This window comes from Vanellus vanellus, assembly GCF_965231255.1.
Source record: "Vanellus vanellus genome assembly, chromosome: 2".
NCBI classification, from domain to species: domain Eukaryota; kingdom Metazoa; phylum Chordata; class Aves; order Charadriiformes; family Charadriidae; genus Vanellus; species Vanellus vanellus.
In genome coordinates, this window is record NC_138906.1 from 102330476 (window position 1) to 102343031 (window position 12556).

The 12556-nt window shown below is 38.6% G+C and overlaps 1 protein-coding gene across 1 annotated transcript in view; it reads left to right on the forward strand.

The window, feature by feature from the left end:
• GABBR2 (gamma-aminobutyric acid type B receptor subunit 2) overlaps window positions 1-12556 on the forward strand; it is a gene marked incomplete at both ends in the record, with an annotated part of 498060 nt that overhangs the window by 339290 nt on the left and 146214 nt on the right. The window contains one exon of the mRNA XM_082479696.1: window positions 2453-2560. Coding sequence (XP_082335822.1) covers window positions 2453-2560 — 108 coding nt within the window. The remainder of the gene's footprint in view (window positions 1-2452; window positions 2561-12556) is intronic.

The following is a 12556-nucleotide window of genomic DNA, read 5'->3' on the forward strand; positions in this document are numbered from 1 at the left end:
TGGTCACTCTCTACGATTATTGATGTTATTTTTATCGTGCTCTTTCAACTGAGTGAGATTTGAATGTATAATACATTTCAGAATATAAATAATATAAATAGACATATATATGAATTTCAGAGGCTTTTGCTGTTTTCTAAATTTTTCATTTTGCTGGCTGAATTAATGAATTATAGCAGACAAATTCGAGGTCATTTTCTTCAAAATTAAAAATTTATTTTCATCTGAAACTTACCATCTCATTCTTAGCAACAGTGATCTCATTTTGACAAAATCTCCTGTTACGTTTAAGCTAGAATGTTTCCTATATGCCCAATAGTTATATTATTATAATTTGCACAATTCAGATGAAGAATACATAAAACTTTTTCAACCAAACGTGCTAGAAATGACATTTTTCTGAATATCGGGTTAGAAACATGTTATGAGCTTAATTGAATTTATTACTTTTCCCAAGAGGCAATTACTGTTTCAGTGAGAACAAAACAGAGTCTTATTAGAGACATGAAAATACCATGTATCTGTTTGCCAAATATATCACTAAACTGTACACAAAAGAGCTGAATACTTATTAATAGCAGCAAAAAGATTGAATGCTAAGTATGGTTATCACAGCTCAATTGATGTGAAGTGAAAAAAAGATGTAACTGGCTAATATGGACATGTTGATATGAAACATATTTTAAATCACTCAGAGTTGATCTAACTGTGGTTTTACTTAAGTTGTTAGCATAATGTATGATAATGGATAACGAGCGAAGACTTGGAAAAGTATTTAAGTTAAAAATAATACTTTGCTGACTTAAATATCTATTTCCCTTTTTTTTTTTTTTTTGGTTGTGAGTTTGTTTTTCAATACCGCATTCAAGAATGTCACAAAGTGGCAAATCTCACGTGGTTTGAATCTAATACCAGTTGGTTTGCTGGTTTTATTAATAGTAAGACTAACCAGCAATCAGTGAACTATACATTCAGGGTTAATATCAGCAATGCAACAGATAAACCACAGATGTTAATATGTACATGCAAACACCTAAACGGTCTTCTGTACGTAATCCCGATGTTTTCTAATAAATGCACACGCTGAATTACATGTGGACACCTCCTGCTCACAGGACGTACGGGTTACCAGCACAATCTTTCTTCTAGGGGTGCAGGTTCCCCTATACACACCCATCCTGTAAGAGTGATGGGCTCCCCACCTTTGTGTGTATCTCTGCAACCTGATAATGCGGTCTCCCTTTTTGACAGCCGGCGCAGATGGAGTCTCTAGAAGGAGGAGGAGATTGTTCCTCCTCCTCGTGATTTCTCAGGCTCTCAGATTCAGCTGTGGGCTTCCAGCTCCCTGCTGTGCCTCTGGCGTGGTCTTCCACCTCTGTAGGCTCTGGTCCATCTTCAGGGAAGAAAATAGTCTGTTCAGGGCAGAAAAGCTTTCAAACAGCCAGACCTCCAGGGTAACGAAAAGAGAAACTTTCAAGGAATTAGAGGGGGCTGTGCAGAGCTTGCTACAGCTCTGAAAGTCACTGTCTTAACTGAAACCAGTCTGAAAGTGAGGACCTACCTGCAAGGATGCTATGGGTAGGTGGGCAATTGCACAAAAAGCTTTTGTAACTTGTATTCTGTCATCCTTGGTCAATCTGAGGTTTTTCTATTACAAAAAAAAAAAAAAAAGTAGTTCTAGTTTTTAATCTGAATCATGTCTTTTTTAGTTTAAAAAAAATTCTGTTTTCTCTGGGAAGATCACTATAAGTAAAATGTCTAGATAGGTCTACGCCAAAGCTGTGGCCAACTCAGGGTCTCATTACTCCATCGTTGTCTGTAAGCTCACCATCTCCTTTTTCTTAGGCCCGTATTACAGGTATTATCTTTAATTCTGGTCTTGTCCACAGGGCTTGCCTGCCAATGTCCTGCCATTTTTCCCCTATGTGATAATTTTAAAGTCACTTTTTCTTATCTTTCCAGAATGCTCAGGGTCTGCATTAAGTGATGTGTACCTCACGTAGTTCAATTTCCTCTTATTGAGTCTGAATAGCATCTCTACTTCTCTGTTCTTTTCTGTTCAAAATGTTGCTGTTAGTATTAGTGCCCTGAGTACTTTTTATAGTCTCCGTCTCTTGGTTTCCTCCACTAGTTCCTCCCTCTGTCTGCACAGAACACAATAAAAGTGAAAAAAATGCACAACATTGTAACTGAGTTGTGTTTTTATATATGGAAGTGATTGTTAATTCAGCATCCAGATTTGTTATTCTTGGAAAGGGGATGGAGGGAGGAGAAAAAAAGCAAGAAAGGAATGAATGAGACAATTCTGAAATGTCAATATTTTCATGAAGTCATTTGAATTTTTTTTTCTCAACATCTTGAGAAAAAAAAAAAACGGGTGAAATGATGATATCCGCATTGTTTACTGAAAATTAAATGGCTTTGTCCTTTTTTTATATGTATATATTTTTAGGTCCGAACATGGATTCTTACAGTGGGATACACAACTGCATTTGGAGCAATGTTTGCAAAAACGTGGAGAGTTCATGCAATTTTCAAAAATGTGAAAATGAAGAAAAAGGTGAGGGGGGACTAAACTCTTTTTCTCGTTGCTCTGTTAATATAATTATCTAACTGCTTTGCTACTTTTCCTGGATGGCCATACTTGAGCTGACTCTGCGTGCCACATTCAAAGATCCCGAATGGTTTGATATTGGGGCTTTCGTGGTCTCCTCTTTAGTCTCTGAGAGTTGGAGTCAAGCATCAGCCCCTCGGTCTTTATAATGAGAGGTGGACAGTGGAGACAGCTGTAAACTGTCGAAGCGAATTTGGATCCTCACTCCTATTTAGCATGTCGTGTCAGCATCCAGAGGTCTCCTTCTGGTAGATTCACAGCTGTTATGAAATGTTTTCTGTATATGTCTGTTTGGGATACAGGTATTACGCACAAGTTTCTGATGGGTTGGTAGGAGGAGACAAGAGAGCGTGCTGCTTGTCCAGCTTTCTCTTTCTAATTTAGATTGAAATTGCATAAGCTCACCCTAAGACTGATCAGGATTGAACCACAGAAGTCGTCTCCGGCATTTTTGGTACAGAACATTTTCTGTAAACAATTAGGTTGAGCTTAGCAGTAGTACAACACTTCATGTTTATATTGTTCATTTGATATTTTTCCCGTGGAGCTTCTTTCTGCAGATGAAGTGCTTTTAATCAGATGGTTTTATTTAAAAATGGGAAAACTAGTGAATAGAAATCATTTTGATGGAAAAAACATTAAGAGAAATGTGCATGAAACAGAGAAACAAAATTAATATTATTATAGAGTGAAAGTAGTGCCAAATGCAGTTCCTATATGCAGCTGAACAGATTTATTCTAATTAGTGGTAAAGAGTCAATTACACCTAAAATAAGTAGAAAAATATTCCTTTGACAAATTCTTCTCTTTTTTTTCCTTCTGTGTGTGGTCCTGGAAAAGCCGTGTTGTTAATTTTTTATTAGTACTATGTTATTTTTTCTACAGTCTCAACATGTAGGGAGTTGCTGTCACCACAAGATACACCTTTCCCTAAAAGGTTTGGGCTTTAGATAGACAGAGAGAAAGTTAACTCAGTTTCTGAGAGGATTTATTTCTCAAGTAATTAAGGAAGTACATGCCGTGGCTGGGTCTGGACCTAGCACTCTAGCGTCTTAACAATGCAAACACCTAGTCCTTCCCTCTACTATTAGGTCACGTCAGGTTTGCTAAATGTTTGTTAAATAAATCCCAAATATCATACAATGCAAAAAAAAAAAAAAAAAAAAGTAAATAACAAGTACCATAAAAGTAACTAAGATTATGAGAAATTTCTGTACCAGAAACGGGATACTCTGTATGGAGGGAAGTGGAAACCGCCCTTTCTGCACCTGTGCAAAGAATCCACTATAATATATCAGTTTATGATATTAGAGTCCAGTATATACTTGTCAAGGATCTTACACTTCCTGTATTAAAGATTTTTAACCAAAGCTGAGCCAATATTTTACCTTCTTGAAAAATGAAATTTTATATTGCAAATATGCTTTCAGCTATATTGGTACAAGTCTTTGTAAATTAGTGAAGTTATACAAGATACTGCCAGTGTAATGCATAAAAGCATTTACTTAATAACCTTTTTATCCTGCGAATTTTATCATTTCTGCAATACATGGTGTTCCAAATAGTAATGAACAAGTACTTCAGTGGACTGTCATGAAGTATTTGCTTTATTTTTTTACAGAAAACATTTCATTTTCATAGAATCAGAGAATCACAGAATAGTTTGGGTTGGAAGGGACCTTTAAAGGTCATCTAATTCCCCTGCTATAAGCAAGGACATGTTCAATTAGATCATTTTAGAGCTTCAAGTTGCTACTCAACATTAAATTTAACTGTCTGTTAATTAAACATAATCCTCAAATTCTGTACAGTGCCTGTTCTTCAACAGGCCAATCAACAATTGCAAATTGTAATTGTTTATTCACAGCTGGATGTTAAAAATGCCTTAAGATCAGTTAAAAAGGCACTGACTAGTATAAGGGAGATAAACTTTCAGACATCTGGATGCTGACCAATGAGGTGCTTCTCTTTGAGTGATACTGGAAACATCAAGGCTATTAGGGCACCTTATTTAGTATTTTGGTATTAAGTAAATAATGCATTTCTGTTCTGTACACTTCAAAGAACAGCCGTTCTGCAAAATTGCCTTGGTTTGCTTTATTTGGACAACCCACACCAGAACACAAGCATGAATCATAAAAGGTGACAGTTTTCTTAATGCAAAACAAATTAGCTACCCATGGTAAATGTTTACTAATCATACATTTTCTGTCTTTGATTTGGCAGGATAGGTAAAACTGTTTTTAAGAGTTGATTCAAAAACTTGGCACTCTAGTTTTCTTACAAGAAGGACGTTTCCACTGTCAGTAGAGGTAGTTTAGAGGCAAAGCATTTTGTATCTGTGGAAGCACAGACAGTACAAATTTTCACTAATAATACCTCAACTGATAAAAAAACAAAGGTGGTGCTGCATGAAAAAACACAGTCATGTTTTTTGAGTTAGCTGTGCCGTGACAGAATAGACTGGCATTTCAATATGAGGAGTACAAAGTTCCAAAATGACTTAAATACTGTGGATCCTATTCACTTGTGATTGCTTCAGTTTCCACCTGCATATAAGTATGCCCGTAAAATCTAATGCATAGGTGTATCGCATTTGCCTGTCATCCTGAGTATTGTCATCGGGAAAATTTTCCGAACAATGAATTTTTTTTACAAAGTGGAAGAACCTGTCAAGATTTTGAAAACATTGGTTCATTCATCTCAGAGAAGTAGGTATTAATTAAGGAGAGAAGAATATAATGAGTGAATCTATTTATCTTCATCAGCTAGGGCAAGCTTGCTTCCAAACTTTTACTGGACACTTAGGCCTACAACATGGCTTTGTGAAGAGATGAGTGGATTTCTCTCTCGTTGTGAAAATAGATAGAATTTTAAATAATAATACCCTATATCTCCATTTTAGTGCAGTGGAGAGTGGAACTAAATGATTTAGTGTGTCTTGAATTAGGTGAAGATTTTTGTTAACTCCTGTTTATAAAGATCTCAAAAATCTCTTATTTTCACCCATTTATAGATCCACTTCTTTGTTATTGGAAGAAAATAAACAATAAAATTCAGAATACAGTCTTTCTGCTATCAGGCTGCTAACTGACAAATTTTGCAAGATTCCCAGAGCTCTGTTACCATCTTTGATCTTGCTAGGGCTCAAAGGAAACAAATTAAAAATGTATTAATTTTAGCTGGATCTGAAACAGAGGGGTGCAGGGGAATCAATTTTTGTCAGATGGAAATGACAAAATCAGTAGGGGGGAATAAATAATTTTTGAGTTTTAAAAGGATTAGTAGAGGTAATGGAAAGTAGAATAAAATTAGTATTAAAAATAACTGTAACATTTCTAATTGAGGTGCAACACTGTTTTTTATAAGTCCCTTTTCTGTTGGTTTGGACAGTAGAATATCTTCTGCTCAGTGAGAGTTAGGGAATGCTTTCATGGTTCCCTTGTCAGCAGAGGAGGACTGGCGGTGGATAAGAGGAGGGAGAGAATATTAGCAGCAGGAGAGCATGTGGTGACCTGGGGAAGTCTTAGGTAACAGAACCTTTTGAAGCAGACAGCCCTTCTGGTAAAATTTAGAAGGTTGTGAAACTGTCTTTTTTGATGGGAACTGCACTGTCTTAGTTTTTTGGGGGCATTAAAGCAGTCCCGCATAGTGGCTGCTCCTGCACAACCCCAGTATGCCAAATAAAGACCTTTCACTTCTGGCAAATACCAGAATAGTAACAAAGTCAAAGCGGTGGTTTTTGAAGCCTCCATAAGTTTTATATATTCTGCTCCTACAAAGACAAGTGTTTGACTGTTTGTAGGTGAATACAATAAAGCATGATGATCTGGGTCACGATAGTGCTTGTTGCAATTCATATTTGAAAGAACAATACAATGCTACGATAAGCTTGTCCACCCTTAACATAGTACATTCTATCTCTGTCTCTTCATTCTTAATCCTTTATCTGTGACATCAGGGGTGGGATGTTTTAAGTTTAATTTTCAATGAAAATATTGTCAATGTACTCAGTTATTACTACCATTGTAGACTTCTGGTGGCATATGTCTTTATATTGATGATGTTGTTAAAAGGTAAACACAGAATATATATTGCACACGAGGTGTATGACACCATCTTCTCTTAAGACTTGTGCTTCTAAAGTTTTGCCATTATTCTACTCATTGATGATATTTCATAAGCTTTTCTCTCTTCTTAAATTTACTGTATGATTGTAACGTTCTCACAGATGAAAAAGGCTTAGAGAGCTTAACAAGCATTGAGGAAAGCTATTGGTACTATCCCAGGGTTAGAAAGCTACAACCAACCCCAAGAGAGAAAAATGACTTACAAGCCCGCCTTGACTTCACGATGCCTGTCAGGCTGCAGTCTGGCAAACTTCTTCTCTTCCATTCAGCCTACTGAGGCCACAAAAGATCTCTGAAGACAGCTGTGGTTTTCATGCTTTGCAAAGACAGATAGGAGATTGTACAGCCTACTTTGTTGACAGTAGCATGGGGAAGGGAGGCTGGCACTGCAAGAGAGCGGCAGGGCCAAGAGGTAGGGAGCAGGGAAGAGGCTGAGAATGAGAAATCGCGTTAGCTGCTAAGGGCATCGGAGGGAACTGGATCCTGTCTGGATAAAAAAAAGATTGAACAGTGCCTGACAGATAGAGGTCAGAGGGTTGTGGTTAGTGGTTCAGAGTCTGGTTGGAGGTCAGTAACAGGTGGTGTCCCTCAGGGGTCAGTACTGGGTCCAGTCCTGTTCAATATATTTATCAATGACCTGGATGAAGGGATAGAGTATACCATCAGCACGTTTGCTGATGACACAAAACTGGGAGGAGTGGCTGACACACCAGAAGGCGGTGCCGCCTTACAGCGTGACCTGGACAGGCTGGAGAGTTGGGCGGAGAGGAACCTAATGAAATTCAACAAGGGCAAGTGTAGGGTGCTGCACCTGGGGAGGAATAACCCCATGCATCAGTACAGGTTGGGGGCTGACCTCCTGGAGAGCAGCTCTGTGGAAAAGGACCTGGGAGTCCTGGTGAACAACAGGATGACCATGAGCCAGCAATGTGCCCTGTTGGCCAAGAAGGCAAATGGCATCCTGGGGTGTCTCAAGAAGAGCATGGCCAGCAGATCGAGGGAGGTCATCCTCCTCCTCTACTCTGCCCTGCTGAGGCCACATCTGGAGTATTGTGTCCAGTTCTTGGCTCCCCAGTTCAAGAAGGACAGGGAACTGCTGGAGAGAGTCCAGCAAAGGGCTACAAAGATGATTAAGGGACTGCAGCGTCTTTCTTATGAGGGACTTAGCCTGGAGAAGAGAAGGCTGAGGAGGAATCTTATTAACGCTTATAAATACTTAAAGGGAGAGTGCCAGGTGATGGGAACAGTCTTTTTTCAGTGGTGCCCAGTGGTAGGACAAGAGGACAGTAGGACAACACCCCCTCGCTCTGGCAGGGGGGTTGGACTAGATGATCTCCAGAGGTCCCTTCCATCCCTGACCATTCTGTGATTCTGTGATTCTGTGATAGGGGAGAGGTTTGGATTACAGACTGGGAGAAGGTTTTGAGTAGGGAGACTGAATTTGTATAAGAATTCCCAGAGAATTAAAATAAGATTGAGAGCCAGCAAAGAGTTGAATGGGGCAGGGAGGGCTGTAAGAAGTAACTATGGTGGAGCTCAGAACCCGAGTTTGGGATTCAAGTGGCAAACTCCAGTTGAGGGACTAGGTCTGGTTTAAAATTAGATTAAGATCGAAATTTAGACACAAGATGTCAGGCCTGAAAAATAGGAACATAGACTGGGAAAGGAACATAGGAGTGGAAAAGGAATAAGAGGCAAGAAAAAGATGAAATCAGGACAGAGTGGAATGGTTGCACAGAAGTGTGGGCAGAGCATAAAAATTGAACAGAGGATTTTAGAGTTTCACTGTTCTTTTTTCTATTACTATGTGTCTGTAAAACCTACAGGCAAAATATGTGCCTTGTCTTCCTGCTATGCTGTTGTAGAGCTCATGATAGCTGCTAGTTACTCTTTTAGCTCAAGCTGATGAGGTGTGCAAAGATCTAAAGGTTCCTTTCGCTGATGCATGCAGCTCTATCTATAATTGAATTCTCTTTCTTTTCATTTTCTTTAAAAAGAATGGGCTCGTGAAAATGTCAAAAGGCTTATGTTGTGGCTAAAAAGTCAATCACTGAAAACCTACAGCTTGCTAAGATCTCTACAACGTACATTTGTTCCCCCATGTGCATTATTAGGACACCAGTGCAGCCTTAGTTTTCTACGCCAACGTCATGGAGCAGACACAGTGGCTGCTCCAGGCATGCAGTAGGACTGTATAATAAAAAGGGGGCGGTTTTCTGTTGGCATCTTTTTCACTTAAAACAAAAAAAAAATACGTAATGAAAAAGGCAGTAGGAGTTTGGAGAAAGGTGGTCTCATGTATAAGACAGTTACCTGCCAACACGGAGAAAAATAATTAATTGCCAAAATTATTTGTTATGCTTTAGAAATCTCTCTGAGCACAGTTCTCAGAGGAGGGTAGCACTTGTTTTTGAGGGGCACGTTTATTACCTGAGTGAAGCAGGGCAGGAATTCTCAAACTTGTTAGCTCCTTCCCTTCCCAATCCATGTTCTCATACAAATTCAGCCAAGCCGCCTCCCTAATTTGCATACTTAACGGCCCATAAACTGAGACGCGGGGAAGACAGGAAGGGGTAAGAGGCCTTCTATGCTCTTTCTGGGGAGCGGGGCACAGGGGTCACTCTGAGCAGCCCCTGGTCCTGACCCCTCCAGTGAGGGGTGGGCAACGGCTGGCTGGGGGCTCTCACCCCGTGGTACCAGCTGCAGGGAACCTGTCATTACCTGCAATTGCACAGAGTGTCCCTGGAGAAATAAAAAAAAAAAAAAAAAACCAACAAAAAACCAAAAACCAAAAACAAAAACACCCACAACCCAAAAACAGAGGGAAGAAAGCAGCTGGAGGCCACACATGAGCGTGCGTGCTACTGCCTTCTCCTCAAAACTTGTCTCTGTTTATTGCTATCCCCATCCCTCATTTGAAAACCTCTGCGAGGAAGTTTATAGGATGGGTGTAACCTCTACTTTTCTACAGGTTTTTCAAGTCACCTATGGAATTTAGAATTTGTTACAATCTACAGTCTTTCTCACAGAAGTCCAAAAGAGGTTTTAAAAAATATACTCATTATGTTAATAATTTAAAAATAGACAAAGCAAAGTTTTCCAGATCATATCGCCAGAGAGTTTAGGTCAGAACCTCACAGGCCACATTTTATTTACTCACTTAAATGCCTTTGCAGACATAGTTCTTTCTGTATTAGCATAAGTGTTGATCATATTACCTAATATTTTCTTTCTGCTACAAATGTTATAAACATTTTTCCAGGTCAGCTTTCAGACTGCAAATAATTATACTTTTCCAAGACATTTTTTTCAATCTAGCTAGAGCTTTTTATGTGTATAACAAAAAGCTATATAGTGGATTTCCCCTAGGATACATATGTATTTCACTAAGTATATATGCGACATCATAAGTCTGAAAAGGAGGTCCAAAAATTTGCTTTGGGTAACCATATCTACAGCACAACAATCTATGAGGGACCATCTGCTGAAAATGAACCAGCATAGGGATACCTAAAGAAACGTTCAGCATTATTGTTCAGTGTTTGAGAGTAGGAAAGAAGACAGCAGTTTGAAACTTGCTTGTGTTTGGGATTTTTTATTTTTTTTCATTATGAATATTCACCACTGGACCGAGTAATCCATGACACTTACAGTGCAGTGTAAATTATTCAGGTATAGCTTCATGGATTATTAATATACAGATACAGTACTTCCTAAAGCAGTATAAGTGGAGACCAACTTATTTTATTACTTTTTTTTTTCCCCAGATAGCTATAACTATAAATTCTAAGTCCGAAGCTTCAAAAATAGTCAGTGTAGTCCTAGAATCCATATTTAGATATAAAATAAGCATCCTGTTTTTCATAAGAGCTGATCAGCCAAAATGCCAGCCGGGGAACAATAGGAATCACATTTCTAAAATTTACATTCATATAAATATGGATCGGGGAGCTAAATCTCAAGCTCCTGTCACAGAAAGAAGTTGAGCTAATGAACTGTACATCTAGGAGAAAAATCTGCTTTTGAAGTAATTTATGTATGTAAATTTCTGCATGGTGCAGTTTGATAAGGCTAAACCTCAGTAGCAACGAAAACAATGAAAACTGTGTGAAATGTAACTGCTCATAAACGGTGCTACAACCATAATTTCTATGTATTATGGGACTAATGGATGACAGAGAAATAAAGAACATGTCGCTATACAGTATGAGGCAATTTATTCCTGAATAGCTTGAAATTGGATTGTAAATGTAATCAAGTGCATTGATGTCCCCAGCTATTTGGTAACGATGTAGTATGCTTTCCCACAGAATTGTTCATTAAAGAAAATATTAAAGTCTGGATATTTAATGTTATCTCAAACAAAATCAGAACACTTCTTCCAGACCATTCAAATCCTTTGTGCGCTCTTTTTCTAAAGACCGGGATCCCTTTTAGCACTACAGGTGAAAATTCACATCCCTGGTAGAAATTCCTCCATACTTATGGCCTATGCAATCTTGGGATCAGCAGATGCATTTCTCTCGAAGGTGAATTTGGCCTGCTTTGTTAATGGGATTTGCAGCACAAGGCAGCGTGTGTAGGTTTACGTGTAGTAGAGGGCAGAAGTTAACACAATTCTAAGGTCCGTTTCCAAGGCTGTTCTCCAAAACATTGCATAGCAAGAATAGTTGGTTCTAACACTGTCAAGTCTGATTTCTTTAGTGCTGTTTTGGTTTTTGAGACTCAATGGCCTTTTAAGACTGCATTTTTGTCCTTTCAAGAGAGTTTTGTGAAACTAACCATGTTGTATCGCTCTGTGTGCTCCCTAAGGTTGAATTAGCAGTGTTTGTAAAACAATCGTCTCTCTGATTCTCCAATGCGTTGTAGCCATGACTGAGGCTTAGGCTTTCAAAGATGAGGAATTTTGTAATTTCTTTGAGCTGTCACTGAATCCCTCCTCTCTCTGAACTCTGTCAAATTTCTATCTTCTGCTCCCCCTAGGGGAGCATCCCCACTAGGATGTTCCACCTGTCTTTTATATGAGTTGGAAAAGGGGAAAGGTGTTCTCTCCTGGCAGCAAGGCATAGAGTCAACGCATCCACGTTTGCAATGCTGTTATTGAGAGGGTGAGTCTGCCCAAAGATGTTCTACAATAATTCTGAGCATGAGTCAGCAAGGAAGACACGTTCTAGAAACGTGTGCTTTAGCAGGCTAGTGACTCCAGCTATTTAGTTCTCAAACCCAAATTTTTTCGTCATATCCAGTTGTCCATTATTATGAGTAGTACCACACACTCCATTACCCTGGAAAGCAGCGAAAATGATCAAGTTCTCAAACTGCAGGGATCACAGTAGATCCTCACAGAAAATGAATTTATTTTTAAATTTATAAGTAGGTATACAGATCTTTTATCAAATTAATCAAAGTACCTCTACGAGAGTAAAATGTCTTAAGCTTAGCTTTTTACTGCGAGTCACTTACTGACCAAAAAGCTTGCTACTACAAAATATGCTTTTTAAAATGTTGGCATTCACTCATTAAAAGTAATGTAATTGCAGCATGAAAAGTGTTCCCAATGCTAATCATAGAACCTATTATAGGAAATACTCATAATAGCTGTTGAAAAAACATTGTGGAGTTATTTGGAACATGTGCATAATGTGTTTTCGATAGTCCTTTTTTCTCATTCCATTACACAATAGAAATTAAGAATGTATTACAGAATAGTCCTCTAATATATTAATGGCTTTAATAACTCAAAGATAGATATCTCCCTTGTCCCACGTATGGAGAAGTTCACCTATCTACTGCTGACTCTGCATCACCAGCC